The following is a 17,858-nucleotide window of genomic DNA, read 5'->3' as shown; positions in this document are numbered from 1 at the left end:
AAAAAAAAAAAAAAAAAAAAAAAAAAAACCAAAAACAAAAAAAAAAACAAGCGTAGGCTAAGGCAGAGCTTTCATAATTAACGTCTCTGTGTTGTGCTGTCAGCCCAAAGGCTGCCTACAGTGATGTCTGCGCTTCTAGTGAAGTAGGTAGATGTTATGAACAGTGGCCCCTTCCAGGTAGGCAATAAATAAACACAATCTGAAGGTTCAAACAACAAACTATAGAGCAGGAGACCTGCCTGAACCCCGCAGAGCTAGATGGTGATTGGAGAGAAGGAAGGAGGCATTAAATAAGCATCGACTTGTCTTTTCTGGGCAACTCCGGTATGACCTAGAGTAGATTTGTAGACCAGCCTGAGCCCAAATTCAGAAATGTGCCTGCCTCTGCCTCCCAAGTACTGGGACTAAAGTCATGCGTCACCATGTCCAACAATGATCCTTGCTTCTGGAAGACTGGCCAGAGTTAATGGAATGGGAAACACTATGAAAGGAATTTAAACTGTATTACCAAGCTGGCGTGTGTTTATTATGTAAGTTAGGTTTTTGGACTGTTGCTCAGATAATGACCATCCACTTAAAAATTGAAAACCAAAAATCAGTGAAAAAAAATGATGGAGGCAGGGAAGCTGGAATTAGATGCTGCTTACTGTTTCAGTTGGGTTTTTTAAATATTTATTTATTTATTATGTATACAATATTCTGTCTGTGTATATGCCTGAAGGCCAGAAGAGGGCGCCAGACCTCTTTACAGATGGTTGTGAGTCACCATGTGGTTGCTGGGAATTGAACTCAGGACCTTTGGAAGAGCAGGCAATGCTCTTAACCACTGAGCCATCTCTCCAGCCCTGTTTCAGTTGTTTTTAAAATTGCTTTATAATTGGTATCTATGTGCGTGTGTATGTGTGTGGGCACATGTGGAGGCCAGAGGACAACTTTGTTTGCCCTTCCTTCTCATGCTGGTCCTTCCGTGGGACTTAGGTCATCTGGGTGGTGTTCAGTGTCTTCACCTGCTAAGCTGTCTCACTGGCCCATGTTTCAGTTCTTAATTCTGTCCAGTCTGTCACTCCAGTATCTCTTGACCTACTTTATGTGCCTATCATGGGATTTCTAGCATGTTTAGTCACTCTTCCTTAGTTACAGAGACAGACAACTTCCCAGTCAAGCTTCAATTTTCCCCCAACCTTCCCTTTTTTGCTTTTTTTTCTGACCTTCATATTTACTCATTTACTTTCCCTTTTTGCATGTGTATCTGTGGAGTGTATGCATGTATGTAGTATGTTTTGATATGTGTTTGCATACATGAAGAGGTATGAGATCAATATTGAACATCTTTCTTCATTGCTTTGCTACCTTTTTTGGTTTTTTGATACAGGGTCTCTCTGTGTAACAGCTCTGGCTGTCCTGGAACTCACTGTTAGACCAGGCTGACCTTAACCTCACAGAGATCCACCTCCCTCTGCCTCCCGAGTGCTGGGACTAAAGGAGTGTGTCACCACTGCCTGGCTTTTTCCTACTTATTCTTTGAATCAGGATATCTCAGTCAAATCCGGTGCTCAGTAACAAGGCTAGTCTTGCTAACCAGCTTACTCAGGGTCCTCTGTGTCTACTTGCTGAGGCTGGAACTATGGGCAAGCTGGCATGCCAACCTGGGTTCTACCGACCTGAACACCAGTCCTCTTGATTATATGGCAAGCACTTTAACTTGCTCTCCCTCCCCCTTTACCCTCATGCTTTAATCAAACTGAAATATGTTTGCTTCTGTCTCAAGGTCAAATTCCTCCTTACTTCCAAACCTTTATCAAATGCTATGTGTTTTATGGACTTTTTTTTTTTTGATGATTTTACTCTCTATAACATTATACCTAGTATAGCGGTTATCAAAACAAATGAAAAGTAACCCCCCCCCCCCAAATAAGACTATTACAGGGCACCTGGATTGACTGCTTCATCTTTCTACTCATGGCATGTCTACCAAGACAAGTAATTCTCCACCCACTGCCTACTAAACCCTAACTTTAATTTTGGCCTGGCTCACTTAAATCTGAGTTTGTAGATCTATTTTAGAATCCATGGCTGTCATATTGTCTTGTCCCACCTAGGAAGTCTTTAACAGTTTTTACCTTGATTTCCTTAAATTTATAACCTTGATCATGATTTGGGTACCTTTTTCCAAGAGCTTCTCCAAAGAAGGAAATCCTTGTCTGGCATAAGAGGATAGTGCCTCCTATTTTCTTCTTAGTTTCTGAACTTGCAAGTAAGTCCAGAGCTTCTTAGAACTTGAGCCTTTGGATGCTCTATGCCATTTTTAGGGAGGTAAAATGGAAGTTCTATGTAGCCAGGATGCTACATAAAAGCCAGTGAACAAGACAGGCAATACTTTCCTTAAGGGATTGTATTCAGTGTTTACCTAAGTGTATTCTAAAGAGCACATGTCCAGTCGACAGCTATCTTGAAAGTCTCGTGTACCAAAGACTCATAACAGCAATGGGTATCATTGATTGTATACTTAACTTTGTGCATTATATATTAATTTTCACCTTTAATTTAAATTTCCATATCCCCAAAATAACAAGAAACATTAATTTAGCCAGGCTATAAAATTATCTTACAATATATAAATTTGTAAATTTAGGTTTAACCCTAAATTTTATATTCCTACTTTGGAGATGACTCTTATGTAGATTCCTATGAAATTGGTTATCTGAAACACACTCAAAGAATACACTTCTTCCCAGGAAAAGCTCAGTAACCTAAATGGATTTTATTTTATGTGTATGTGTGCTATCTTGAGTAGGTTTGTGCAGATAAGTGTAATGCCCTGTTGAGGTCAGAAGAAGGCATCATATGCCCTGGGGCTGGAGTTACAGGCAGTTGTTAGCTGTCTAATGTGGGTGCTGGGAACTGAACTCAGGTCCTCTGCCAGAGCAGCAAATGCTCCTAACCACACTGAGCCATTTCTCCAGACCTCCAACCTGAATGCTGAGGTGTGAATTCCTCTTAAGAGTTTTAGTAATCAACATACTGTTAGCAATAATCCTTTCCTAGTAGCATGGAACTACATACATACATATGTATGTAGACACTGAACCAAATTGCTTTGCTTGGGTACAGATTGCTTGAGGCTATGAATCTGAAATTTAAAATCACCAAATAATAACGCTAGTTGCATTGCTAAATCATTTTTCTGCGTGAGAGTGTTGTATGATATTTTTATTATATTCTGACATATAAAACTTGCCTGGAGTCAGAGGGCACAGCTAGCCACCAGCTGACCTAAATTAATCATAGAAGTTTGGAGGACTGTAGACAGAGAGGAGACAGGAAGTAGAAGGCGGGGCAGATTGAGGAGTGATAGAGATAGGAGGTGACTTGTGGCTGCTCCTGCTTCTCTGACTCCAAGCACGCTTTATTTGTCAGAACACAATCAAAATATCACACAACATGAGAGAGATTTACTAACTGCTAGTTTTGTCAGTAGATCAAGGAATAATCTATTAGCCACTTCCTTTCTTGTTTTTGTTAGTGCTGGGACATGCACAGAGGACCATGGTCATTCTAGGCAAATACTTGACTACTGAGCCCTCAGCTACTCTTGGCCATTTCTAATGTATAGAGGACAGGCAGATTTGAGTTTGAAGAGAAGAAAGTGGTTGCTTACTAGAAGAGATACATCTTCAGTCCACCAGGAATCTCTGGCTCCTGCCAGTGGCCTAGAGAATAGGGAACTTCACATGCTTGTGACATAGTTAAAGTGGAGTCAGAGAAGCCTTGATTTCAGTCCTGAAATAGTTTCAATTTGAGATCCTTGGTTCCCTCAGATTTAGACCATTTGTATAGCATATGGTTATAGTAAGGGTAAGTGTAACTTTAGAAAATGTATAGCTCATATCTTGCTTTCTCTTAGTGGTTATTAGTTTACAAGAACTCCGTATACTTTTAAAAGGTCACTTAGGGGCTGAAGAGATGGTTCTTTGGTTAAGAGGATTGGCTGCTTTTTCAGGGACCCAGGGTTCAATTCCCTGCACCCACACGGCAACTCACAACCATCTGTAACTCCAATATCAAATACTTTCTTCTGACCTTTGCAGCATCCTACATACATGTGATGTGGTACACATACAAACACATTAGAAAACACTCATGTACATGAAATAATAAGCAAATGGTTTCTAAAATGCTTCTTAACCCAAAAATGAATTCATATTAAAGCCTGTGCCATTCTGGAAAAGAAAAGAAAATGCATAGCAGAGAGATGCATTTAGGTGTGTAAAGTGCTAGTAGTTTCAAAGCCAGTCAGCTTTAAGTGGCATTTGATGAGGATGAGCACAAGGTTGAGTCTAATTCCATGGCTAACCTGTTACCTAGTAACAGCAGAAATGGGCACAGAGTAAGCCAAAGCCCCAGAGCACCCACTGGTAACCAACACAGTGCATTATTCCTACGCCCCCGGAAGTTGAAGAATGAAGAACATGTTCTGGGAGCTGTGGGAGGGCAGTAGCCAAGCTGGGTGTGGTGGTACCTACCTATAATCCCAGCACTGAGAAGATCTTGAGTTTGAGAACAGAGTGGACTACATGGTGAGACTCTCTCTTTCAAAAAGGATGCAGGGGAAAGAGCATCATTCCTCATCAACTCTTCATAGAGCATTCATTAGGGCTGCACACTTTCCTGGGCAATCAGGACCACACAGATGTGTGAGCGCAGCCTCAGAGGGCCCTAGCGCTAATGGAGGGAAGTAGGTGTGTGACTGGTAAGTGAACCAGGGAGCCTCAGGTACCCAGAGAATCATCATAGGGAATATTTGGGGTTGGGAAGTCATGGACGGAGAAGAATGTGCTGATGACATGACTCAGTCAGGAAAGCATGTCTTTACAGGAAAGTGTTTGCTTTGTCTTCTGTGTAACATTTAGTTAATATTGGCTTTATTAACCCCAGCATAGTGCATGCATGCATTCCATAGCCATTTTGTAGTGTGGTTTATTTATTCTGTATTTGTTCACTAAGCACCCATATGAAAGAGTACACAGATACAATGCTTCATTAGCTGAAGGTTCCTAAGTAGCTGTAAAGCCCTGTGTGGAGTGGGCTCTGTAGTGTAGGGCAAGTCACAGCGCTTACCTTTTGTACCTGGACTAAGCCTGGTAGGGCACTTGGAGCATCCTGGGAGTACAAGAGAATTTGCCTACCTTTCCAGAAAGAGTTCTGGCTCTTTCGATGAGGCTCTCTGAGCTTTCTATTATCTGAGGATCAGTTAGAGCCATGGTTCTCAACCTTCCTAATGCTGCAACTGTTTAATACAGTTCCTTATGGCGTGGTGACTCCCAAACATAAAATCATTTTCGTTGCCACTTTATAATTGTAATTTTTCTACTGTTATGAATCATAATGTAAATATGTTTTCTGACCCCTGTAAAAGGACCATTTGACCTCAAAGGGGTCAAGATCCACCAGTTGAGAACCACTGGGCTAGAGGGTTAGAGGTTTGACCTGTGGCCCCAGGGCTCTGTAGAATACAGAACTTTATCAAGGCCAAGGACTGGGGCAGTGGTGGTGCACACCTTTAATCCCAGCACTTGGGTGGCAGGCAGATGCATCTCTATGAGTTCGGCATCTCTATGAGTTCGAGGCTAGCCTGGTCTATAGAATGAGTTCTAGCACCGCCAAGGTTACACAGAGAACCCTCCCTGTCTTTAAAAACAAAACAGAATGCCAAGGACTGATCATTTGCTGGGTTCTATTCTTTCTTCTCCTCCTGGGAGTTAATTGGGGTTGTCTCCAGTTCTCTCCATCAGTAGAGATGAGTACTTTAGAATAATAGATGGTAACTCTTCCTGGAAATTGACTAATCTGCTTATTAGTATCTATGAGATGAAAATTGGCTCAAATTGAAATTCCAGATATGTATGTGCTTTGAAAAGTTTGATCCACAAATCCTGCTGCTATAACTGTTAGTTTTTGTTGTTTAATAATAAAGCAGGTCCTTGTATCATGAAAGAGGCAAAGAAATTTACAAACTCTAAAAGCTCTCTTTCTGCCCCTGCTGGCACACTTTAGTGATTTGATGAAGGCTGTGGTGCCTAAAATAGACTTGCTGACAGCTGACATGGGTCAGAATCCATCACTCCAACTGACCCGTGGCAGCTATATGTCAGGGTGCCTGAGCTTAGCTGACTCACCCTGGCAGTGAGGATGAGCTGGGATGCTGCAGCTTGCTGTGGAGAGAGAGAGCATTCTGAATAGTTAACACTATTGCTTTTCTGTTTCATGTAAAGGACTGTAGGCTTGGGGAAGAAAAATGCTCTTTTCTCAAAGAATCTGAGTAGGAATTTGAAGGGTAAAGAATGGAACAAACAGGATATCAGAAAGGGGGTTAGAGTAGACAGGTTCTCAGCTCTGAGAGGAGCTTTATAAGAAAGAGAACTAATAGCCAGCTGGTTGGTGATGGGAAAATATTGGCTCAGATGCCTGCACTGACATCAGATTGCAGTGTTTGTTGAGTTTTTAGAATTGCCTTGGAATAGACACATGGGAACAAGACACCTTGCAGTAGGATTTTCAAGTCGGGGGGGCATAACCAGAAGGATGGAATATAGAGCAAGGTGTTCCAAATGAGTGCACACAAGATTATTTGATCTATGAATATCAAAATGGTTAGTCTAAATAGAGAATCCTAAAATTGTAGGAAGGCTAAGTGATGTTTAAAACAAAACAAAAAAACTTGAAGTCCTTTAGTCTCTTTTATTCCTTCCTTTCTTCCCTTCTTCTTTCCTTTCTTCTCTCCCTCCCTCTTTCCTTCCTTTTTTTCTTTTTACACAGGGTCCCTATGTATAGCCCTAACTGTCTTGGAACTCTATGTGGACCACCAGGCTGGCCTCGAACTCACAGAGCTTTGTCTGCCTCTGCCTCCCAAGTGCTAGGATTAAAGGCATGTGCCAGTATGCAAGGCCATTGTGTTTTCTTTTGTTCTGTAATTAAAAATAGAACAAAAATACATGTTTACATTTTAATTTGGAAGGTTTCGTTAAATTTCATTAAAATCTTTTTTAGCCAGTGACTTTTAGCATATGTCCTTCAGTCCAAAGAAATGATCCATTTGTTTCTTAATGTTTTCTTAGTAGTTGACCTGATTTTATTTCTACTAATCACCTTTATCTTTATGTGAATGAAATTTTAGTTTTAAATTTAAATCCATATTTAGTATTTTATTCTTTATTGGTAGCAAAAATAACCAAAGTGATTTGGTAACATATATTTGATGAAATTTAGTCTGAGGACTTTTAATTTTTTGGACAGCTGTCTAATACTTAAATGTATTAACTAATTTACTATATTACATTTATGATTTTTTGTTGTTGCTGTTTTTCGAGACGGTTTTTCTGTAGTCTTGGAGCCTGTCCTGGAACTCGCTCTGTAGACTAGGCTGGCCTTGAACTCACAGAGATCTGCCAGTCTCTGCCTCCCTGAGTGCTGGGATTAAAGGCACCACCACCACCCGGCTTTAAATTTACTCTTATCTATTTGAAGTTGATTTCTGTAGAGGTAACCTTTACAAAGCAATAACAGGACATAAGGAAAATGCCTTGGCTCTCAGATCTTTTCAGCTGTGTTCTGGCCAGTCAGTCATCCAGGGTACTTTATGGTAGACTTTGCAGCAAGGTAGTTTTTTCCAAATATGAACGGTAGTAGGTGTTATGTTAAAAAATTGCATAGAAGCTGGGCGGTGGTGGCGCATGCCTTTAATCCCAGCACTCGGGAGGCAGAGGCAGGTGGATCTCTGTGAGTTTGAGGCCAGCCTGGACTACAAGAGCTAGTTCCAGGACAGGAACCAAAAAGCCACTGAGAAACCCTGTCTCGAAAATTCTAAATAAATAAATAAATAATTAAAAAAATTGCATAGAAAAACTTTTGATATGTTGTGTTTAACAGTGTTGAGCAGGTTTCATTCCTGTAGACTTCCTTCAAGTTTTTAAGTAAGTGCATCTGTGAATGCCCTGAAACTTCAAGGAGCAGATAATCTACAGCTTTCCCCAAATTGCAGTGGTCTGACACCGCAACCCTGAAGACTTACATTCTGTACTACACATTGTGAGACCTCAGAAGGGGAATTTGTGCTTTCACCACTGACTATGGGTTTTATTAGTGGTGCATTCCCCACGACTTATTGAACACTGGTGTTCAAAGTTACTATGTAGCATAAATAAATGTTTATACCAGCAAGATTTGTGTAAAATATTACTGATTCAGAAGATAAGAATTTAGAATACACATAATTCAGCCAAACGTAGATTTCATGGTCCTCAGGAGTGCCTTCCTAGGAATGCATAATTCAAACTGAAGCAGAACAAGCTGTGCATTTTTCTCTCATAAGTGCTTATAGAAGCATTGTTGCTTGCAGGGAGGCACAAGTCTGTGAAAGTAGCTTGTATCTCAGAGAGAGCAGCCATTGTGAGAGGGAAGTTTGTGCTGCTGGGGAGAGTGTGCTGACGTAGGTCTATGCCAGCATTGCATAGTTCTGTGGAGGTGCCAGTTCTGTGCAGCTGCTTTCCTGGCAGCAGCTGGGAAATGTAGGTTTCATGAATAGGGCTGATCAGCACTGTGTCCTAAGTGTTCTTCCTGTGTTTTTACCTAAGCTGTAATGCCAAGAATAGAGCAAAGGAATGGGGTTGTGTGTGAGATGATGAAGTGGGGGTGTGATAGGGGAAGGAAGGCCATCATCAATGATGAAAGCTCTCACAGGAAGGTCCCAGGTCTTCGGCAGTGTTCCTTTGAACAGCTATAGCATACAGCAATTACAGAGTCTGTAATATGTTTCCTGTAATTTTGATGAAATGAAACCAGATCTCTATGGAAACCACATGGGAATTATTTTCATTTTGAAACAAAGTGATGTGTTTCCAGTTGGAGTCAGGGGTACACAACTTTGTAGTCTCTGCTACATGGGGGTGGAGGGTTGAGGCTGGAGGATTATTTGAGTCCAGGAGTTCTTGAGACCAGCCTGAGCAACACCTTGAGACATCAACTGAAGCAAGAAGAGGGTGGGGCTAGTGACCTTGACCAAAGTCAGCTGGCAGAGCGGGTGTCCTAACAGCTGTGTAGGTAGGAGAGGATTCTGTGCAGAAGACCAATCCCATTTCTTTAACTGGTAACACTAGGTCTTTATCCCTACAATATCAGGAAATTCTTGTATTTGTAATTAAAAATTAATGACATACCCTCATGAAGGGTGAAGTCACCTTGTGGGACTCCCCAGGGATTAGTCGTTTAGCCAAGCTGACCATATTTAACAGAAAAGAAGCTTTTGTGACATAAAGATGGATCAAGTTTCAGAGTGGGGATGGAATTAATTGCTAACAGGGCCCTGTTTTCAGAGTCTAAGGAAGTGATTGAATTTTTTTTTTTTTTTTTTTTTTTGGTTTTTCGAGACAGGGTTTCTCTGTGGTTTTGGAGCCTGTCCTGGAACTAGCTCTTGTAGACTAGGCTGGTCTCGAACTCAGAGATCCTCCTGTCTCTGCCTCCCAAGTGCTGGGATTAAAGGCGTGCGCCACCACCGCCCTTTTTGTGGTTTCTTGCTGACTAGTGAGAGCATCCGTGTTTAAAAAAAAAAGAAAAGAAAAAAATTTAAAAAAAAAACCTCTTCTAAAAAAAATTGCCTGGGTAAACTTGGTAGCAGTTTTAAGGGCTGTGCAGGCTGTGCATTCTAAGGAGCAGCGCCAGTTTTAGAGGAGCTGGAGGCGGACAGAGGCAGAGTTGGCAAGAGCAGAGTGCCAGGTGTGCTGAGCCAGGCCACAGAGACCGGAAATGAATTCCATGGATACTAACGTACGGAAATTCACCTGTTCTGTGTCCTGCCTCAATCTGGGAGGACCAGAGGACGGGCATATTTATTCCTTAAGGACAAACAGGTGCCATTTCTTAGCTGGTTCTCGGTGGCCACCCTCTTGCCAGACTGGTTGCTTTTGGGGAGCAGTGTCACCCTTAGCTTTTAGGGTGGAAACAGTAGCTTTTGCTTTTGATTTGTCCATTTGTTTTTAAGCTATTATTTGTAATCCTGTTGTGATTAAAAGGAATTTGTTTTAGGGGTAAACTGATAAGGTATTTAATTTTTTAGTGTATGATAAAATAGTACAAACCATGGGCATAAAATTAAGAATCTAAATTTTTAAAAATGTAGGCAGGCGATAAGGTGGCGCAGTAGGTAACGTTGTTTGCTGCCTGACAGTGCCACTGCCTGATGGTCTATGGGATCCTCAAGAGAGAACTGACTGTAGACATTGTTCTCTGACATCTGTTCATTCGGCATATATGCCTATGCATATACACACATACACCACACACACAAACATGCATCCTCTAAGAAGAAAATTGTTAGGAAGTTTAGAACCGAAGTAAGTTATAAAGGTTTCTTTTTATATTCCTTGAAGTCTTATGGACTGGTGGAATAGTACAGCAGTTAAAGGTGCTCACTACCATACCTACTGACTTCAGTTCAAACCCTAGAACTGACATAGTAAAGGAGAAGAACCAACTCTGGCAACAAGCATGGCTCTCTTTCCCCTGCCCCACCCAGCCCCTTGTCTGTCTGTCTTTCTCTCTTGCATGCACAATTGTGCATGCGTGTGCATGCACACACACACTAAATTTGCCTTATCAACCTTGTGTAGGAAAATCAGTTTAATAATTAGACACTTCTCTAAGTGTCAGTACTTGGTATCTCTGTGATTGGTGGCTAACTTGATTGTTAATCTGTGTTATGTCATATAGTTTGAAAGGAAAATATTTTAACTTGGGGCAGTGATGAGAATTCAAAATCCAGGCAAATAGGTAATTCTTAGAAAATATTCCTAATTTTCTGTTCCCTGTAGATGGATTCATTACAAAAAACTAAATGGTGTACTGTGACAGGTTTCCTACAGTCTGTGCTGTGTTCAAATGAACTGGATTCAAAACCCAGGATTTGTCAGAGACTGCCTTTTAATGACACAGGTGGTTTGTGCATAGTGTCTAAGTGTTGAGTAGCCTCCCCAAGACCGAGAGGCACCTAATGTAGATCGGGTTTAGTAATTAACCTGATTTCGTTTGGGACTTGGATGTTGTAAAATGCACAAACGTTGGGTTTATCTTGAGTCATCTTATTCTCATTTGGGGTTGATGGAAATGAAGTAAGGACCAAGTAAACAACTTTTTTTCAGGTGCAAATTCGACCGTGGAACCTAAGTGACAGTGACTTTGTAATGGATGGTTCTCAGCCTTTGGACCCCAGAAAAACTATCTTTGTTGGGGGAGTTCCACGACCCCTTCGAGCTGGTGAGTGGAAATAGTAACGCCACAACAAAAGGGATGACAACAAAACCCAATGTGTTCTCTCTGTCTGGGTCTCCAGTCAGACGGGCACAGCCTCCAAAAGGAAGTCTGCCATGTCGGTTTCACTGAGCTGACTTTTCTATGGTTAAGAATTTTTCCCAAAATGCTTTATATCCTTCTGATGCAAGAGTCCATTTCATTAAACCATTTTGTGGAAAGGATGAGCTCTATTCAATTCTTTCCTATTTACCCGCACATTAAAATAATAATATCTGGCAGTGCGCATGCTCATGCAAGTTGATGTTGCAGTTACCATCAGAGATCTGTCCAGCGCATGGGGAGCTCGACCATTGAGAAGTCAAAATACTGCTGGGAATTGTACCTGGGAATTATACTAGACCCCTGGGCCTCCCCCAGCAAGGCAGGATCTAATTAGTTTTAATGATTTCCAGAAATAAAAATGTCCAGAAATGACATAGTGAGGACCTCACACATTCTAGACCAAGCACTCACATCCTCACTTGCTTTCTACTGTTATTTTGAGACAGTCTCCCACAGTTGCCAGACTGGCCTGGGACTCCTCCTGCCTCCGCCTGTCAGGTAGCTGAGACTGCAGGCCCACACCTGGCCTACCTCCGCTGTTGCTGTTGTTTGTTGTTGCTGTTGTTTTAATTTGTTTCCAAGGATGAGACATTCATGCAGCCAAGGGTAAACTGAGTCATAATGAACTAGAGTTTTGAAGTGGCATTGAACTGATGCCTTTACGTGTAAACCCGGAGACAAGCCAGGAGCAGTGACAGTCGCCTATAAGCTGAGCATTCCAGAGGCTGACACATGATGATTTCAAGTCTGAGTTTTACCTGAGCTACTTACTGAGTGAAGACATGGCCAGGCTGGACTATATAGAAATCTCAACATAATACATAATTTGAATTCTTACTCCAATCTACACACACACACACACACACACACACACACACACACACACACACACACACACAGACATACACTACACATGCACGTGCACGCACATGCACAGTCTACACACACACACACCCCCCAACCACACAAGCCCTTTAGAACTCTAGAAGAAGTTAATGGCTTGTAACTTGTAACTCTAGCATGGAGAGGTTGAAGCAGAAGGGGTCTTGAGTTTTGGGCTAACTTACTTAGTGAGCCCCTGTCTCAAAAAACAAATGGGATATGATCATAATTCTGTTTTAAAGAACTTTAAAAAATATTGTGATTATGTTAATTTTATACTATGTCTAAAAATCAGAGCTCTCTGGGTTCTCTAATGAAAAACTGAGCCAAAAGAAATCACTTGATAAAATCCAGGAAGGGCCAACTCATTGGGAACAACTCGAGACAAGAGCAGCTGCAGCATTTCGGTCCTAAGTTATATGTGTGTTTAGGAACAGGCGATGTGGGTGGGTGCACGCATGACTCTTCTGACTGTCGATGTGCAAGGCTGGAGAAGAAGAACCTCACTGAGAGTTTCACTGCACACAGATTTTACAGTTGGATAATCACTGCTATACCTTGCAACTAACTGCACAATACAATGGAAGTTGTTTTAATATTTGACCCTGCCCCCTTACTTTCCCATATGAAGAACCTTTACAAGTCCTAAAGCTGGATATAGTAGCATACACCTGCAAGCCCAGGCAGAGAAAGGTGGATCTCTTGAGTTCCAGGTCAGCTTGTCTGCATAGTTTCAGGTCAGGCAGAACCACACAGTGCCCACAACCACAACTGATTTTAACTTGTTAGATCTTGATTTTAAGTCACAGGAACTGTAGTTAGTAAGCTACATTGAACTCAATGTTGAGTTTCAGCAAGATGCTGCAAGTTCTAGAATCAGACAAAAATGATACTAGGTTTATAAAGCTGGGCATTGGGCACACAGCTGTCATCCCTGTACATGGAAGAAGAAGGCAGGTGCATCAAGAGTCTAGTGTTCTCCTTAGCTGCTTAATGAGTTCAAGGCATGCCTTCATTACATAAGATCCTTGTCTCAAAATGCCAAAAAATGAAAATAAGTATTTTTAAAAAGTATATTCAGTTATCTAATCAGAAATAGGATATGTGTTCTTTTTAGAGAATATACCTAATATGTCTTGGATTTTTTTTAAGTTAGCTGTTTTTGTCTTAAAATTGGTTTGTTTTGGCAGATATGTAGTAGAGGCTTAGTAAGGTCTACTTACTTTAGGTCCACTGGTCTACTTGCCATGTTACTTCCAGCCCAGTTGCCAGCATTTCTAGAATGCAGCTGGTGCCTAGTGTCTAGGAAGCTCATTATTAAATAAATCAGCAAGGGCATGCCGTACTGAGCTGAGTGAACATCTCACCATCCTGTTAAACAGATCATATTCTATAGAGAACCAAAGCTTCAGAACAGGACACAAGGAATGTATTGATAGTTGAAGACTAAATTATATTCTTTTTTTTTTTTTCGAGATAGTGTTTCTCTGTGGCTTTGGAACCTGTCCTGGAATTCGCTCTGTAGACCAGGCTGGTCTCAAACTCACAGAGATCTGCCCGCCTCTGCCTCCTGAGTGCTGGGATTAAAGGCGTGCGCCACCATCGCCCGGCTTAAATTATATTCTTTAACATGATTCTGTATTTTGCTCTTGAAATATTACAGAGCATTTTTCAAAATATTTTTAAATTTCTGTATGCCTGCAAGAGTTCATGTGTATCACGTGCTGGCCGATGCCTGTGGAAGACAGGGAGCTTTGGATTCCCAGAACTGGACGTACAGGTGCTTGTGAGCCATATGACATGGTTGCTGGGAAAGCAAACCTGGGGCCTGCAAAAGCAGCAAATGCTCTTAACTACTGAGCCATCGCTCTGGCTGAAGACTGGCTTTCTTTATCAAGTGTCTCAGTGCAGGGTCTTCCTTGGGCCTCACTTAGTAGGTAAGGCTTTGGATTTTAGGAAATATTTTTTTTCTTTCCCTTTATCTTGGCCAAAAACTGTTGTGATTGGAAGACTGGAATTTTACCATCTATGTTATTCCTATAAATCTTTTGAGGGTTTTTTTTTTTTTTAAAGAGTGCTGGGATTAAAGGCATGCGCCACCACCGCTCGGCCTAGTACTGAATATTTTGTTTGTTTGTTTATTTATTTATTATTATTTATACAGTATTCTGTCTGCTTGTATGCCTGCAGGCCAGAAGAGGGCACCAGACCTCATTACAGATGGTTGTGAGCCACCATGAGGTTGCTGGGAATTGAACTCAGGACCTTTGGAAGAACAGGCAGTGCTCTTAACTGCTGAGCCATCTCTCCAGCCCCTTTGAGGGTTTTTGTTTTGTTTTACTTTTGACATTGTAAGATAGGGACTATCATAATATTTATTCTAAATTTAGCTCTTATCCATCTGAATAGAAATATCTTGAAAGAAGCAAGTATCATCCTAACTGAGCTTATAGTGTCTATTGAATTAAATATTTTTACGCTTTGACAAAACTTTTTGTTTTTTGAGATAGGGTCTCACTATGGAGCCCAAACTGTCATCAAACTCATAATCCTCCTGCCAGACATGACCCACCATACCCAGATCAAAGCTCCTTTTTAAAATTCAGGTTGGCAGGGGAAATCATGGGCCTAGAGAAATTAACTTGAGGGTGAGGAGTAAGAAGTAAGGGGATCCAGTGAAAAGTGGAACCCGATGAGTTGTGGGTCGAGGTCGGGTAACGCACATTGCTGTCTGTATCTGGTCCCCCTTTCCATCACTCCTGTGATTAACTGAAGCAAGCTAAGGATGGTCTGTCCTAAATCTGGTGTTTCTCAGAGCACCCCATTTCCCTTGGGGGAGACGACACTGTAAGTAGACTCACCCTGCCCCCATGTGGATAAAGTCTGCACATTCCTTTGAGAGCCCACTGAAGAACTAGGCTGTTTGTCCGCTTCTCTGTGAGTTACTGAGACAATTGCATGCTGACCTTTTTCCAAGTGGTAACGAGCAACATAGTATTCTGAATCCCCACACAGAAGCCCTTTGGTATATCCCTGTGGCGTTGGGACCTCTCCAAGATACACCCCTCTTCTCTCTGAAAATGAATCAGTGTCAGGCAGGAGCTATGAGGAGACCGAGTAGAGACTGGAATGCCTGGTCTCGCAGTGTTCTCTACTTCCTTTGCGTGAGTGTTCCTCCCACTCCATCTTTTTGATTTGGGTGTCTTGGTTGTGCCCAAGTTTTGGAATCTCTTCTTCCCAAATCAATAGGCTTTAGACCTACACTTTTCATTTGATGACTTCCTTCCAACATTTGCTCAGACCAGGCCTTTCAGAGCAGCTTCACCTTGAGAGACTGAGGTCTTGAGCTCCTAGAGTCATTGTTTCTCTGTTGTTGGGTCTTTGATTTTTCTTAACCATTGCTCTGCTAAGTCTTTCCTTTCTTTTTCTCCCCATTAATCCTGAAGTTTCGTTCTCTTCCTGCTCCCCACCCCTGTTGCTCTATGATGGCTTTTACGTCAAGGTAAAGATCCATTATGGTGTAAGAAATTTAATCCATGGCACGATGCATACCAGGCATGTTATTTATCATTGAGCTTCAAGTCCAACCCTGGGAGGTAGACTTCTGAATGATATATACCATATGGAGAGAATATATATCTCACGGTTTCTCAGGATCATTATTCCAGACATTTTGTCCAAATATTCTGATAGCGCATATGAACTGGGGATTACACCCTGATTTGCAGTTAGGAAATGGTCTTGGAACCATATCCCTTTCTGTTCTGTGAGATGGTAGACGGCCAGAGGGACGGTGTGTCAAGTTTCTCAGCAGTAGACACTTTCTCATCCAGTCCCAAAGTTCACGATGAAGTGACCCAAGTAAACACCAGGTTTGACATGCTTGTAGGGATAAGTACTTTATAATGTTTAATGTGTGTTCCACCCTCCTCCTCCCAGACGAACCTTTGCCCATAGGTGTTGTCAAACATTGTCATATGCATGACAGACTGAGCCAGCATAAAGCCATAGTTAGGCTGGGATGGATTAATGTTTATAGAACAGCAACCAAGCCAGCTTAATTTAAAGCAAAGATTTATGAGCAGGAAGAAAAAACCCTGACCAGTCAAGTGCCACTGTGAACTCAGTAGTGTGCTTAGAGCTGCTCACTCATGCTTAGTCTTTATGCTAACCTTGTGAGGTTGTCCGCAGAAGACTTTGTGTTTTCCGTGAGGAGGCAGTAAGTGAAAACAGCAACAAGTCCCCAGTCTCCGTGGTTCAGCTCTAGGCTCTGTGTATCGATGGAAATTGTTTTGTCCAGTGGAGACCTAGGATATTGTCTCAGTAAAAGAGCAACTTGGTAGCAGTTTGATTTAATGAACTTAAATAAATGCTCCCCTACTGACTTAGTGTTCCGTGCCATCGTTTAAAAATGACACAGAATGGAAGTGTGTGCAGCCTCCTCTTGGACCCTTAGAGCCAGCTTAACAATTGTGGGAGACCTAGAAAGTCCGTCTGCCCTTATCGTCTGAGGCGCCTCGTGCTTTTCCTGACACTTTTTGTTTATTTCTAAAGAGAAGAAATAGGACTTCTAGATCTCAATTTAGAATCTATAAAGATGAATGTGGTGATATTTCTCTTCGAAATCCTCATTCCTCTGCCACCTTACTTGTCTCACAGTGTCCCAGACTTAGACATTGCCTTCAGGCTGGCTTTAAAAAGTAACTAAACAAGAGGGGTAGAATGGGGAAATCAAGATCTTCTCTCTGAACTAAAGTCCTTTTCACAGCTGAAGAATCAGGAGCAGGTCCAAGAAACCATAATGGGGTTCAGCTTCAGCTTCAGAGGTGTAGTCAGCACAAGACAGAATCCATGAAATGCTGTATGCTCCCAAGGCTGCGTTCTTCTTGCTCCCTCTCTGCTGTGAGACTCTGTGGAGCTCCCACACAGGAGCCAGCAAGGGAACAGGACTCAGAGGAGGCTTTGCTGCTACTGTGGAAGCCCATCATGAAGTGATTTGGTTTAGGAGTGCAGAGCACACAGTCTAAACTGCAGCATGCCCTCACAGAGCTCCGACTCCTGCCAGCTTCTTACTTCTGTGCTGACTAGACAGACCCGAGGACACTGGGAGTGACCGGAAGTGGTTTTGAGGCACGTCCTGTAGACTCTTCTTTGTTGCCTGCATGAACTCCATGTGGACTCCAAATTCCTCATCTGTGTGCCTGGTCCTCGAACCCCTGCCTTCCTTGGGTTAAGTTTCTTACTGTGCTCCATGGAGTTCCCCTTCCCATTCTCTACAGAGAGAGGTTTAGACTGAGTTCACTGTCATCATAGGCTGGCTTATTCAATAGGACATAGGCTTGATTAGGACTCAGATTTCACAGCAAGATCATGGATTCATGTCTGCAGAGATAGAATCCATGAAGATTTATCTGTCCAAACAATTACTGACTGTCTTGATTTTCTCTCTCCCTTCTAGAAAGTCTAAATGACAGCCCATTTCTATGACAGCCCGTTTCTATGACAGCCCGTTTCTATGACAGCCCGTTTCTATGACAGCCCGTTTCTATGACAGCCCGTTTCTATGACAGCCC

General features: G+C 42.0%; 1 protein-coding gene across 9 annotated transcripts in view; it reads left to right on the top strand.

The window, feature by feature from the left end:
* The window catches only part of Cpeb3 (cytoplasmic polyadenylation element binding protein 3), a 195,960-nt gene that overhangs the window by 148,985 nt on the left and 29,117 nt on the right, over positions 1–17,858 (top strand). For all 9 annotated transcript variants that reach the window (XM_026781052.1, XM_005352183.3, XM_026781049.1 and 6 more), the window contains one exon: positions 11,190–11,304. In XM_026781052.1, coding sequence (XP_026636853.1) covers positions 11,190–11,304 — 115 coding nt within the window. The remainder of the gene's footprint in view (positions 1–11,189; positions 11,305–17,858) is intronic.

Source organism: Microtus ochrogaster, chromosome 8, assembly GCF_000317375.1.
Source record: "Microtus ochrogaster isolate Prairie Vole_2 chromosome 8, MicOch1.0, whole genome shotgun sequence".
Taxonomy (NCBI): Eukaryota; Metazoa; Chordata; class Mammalia; order Rodentia; family Cricetidae; genus Microtus; species Microtus ochrogaster.
This window is presented reverse-complemented; position numbering and strand designations above follow the sequence as displayed.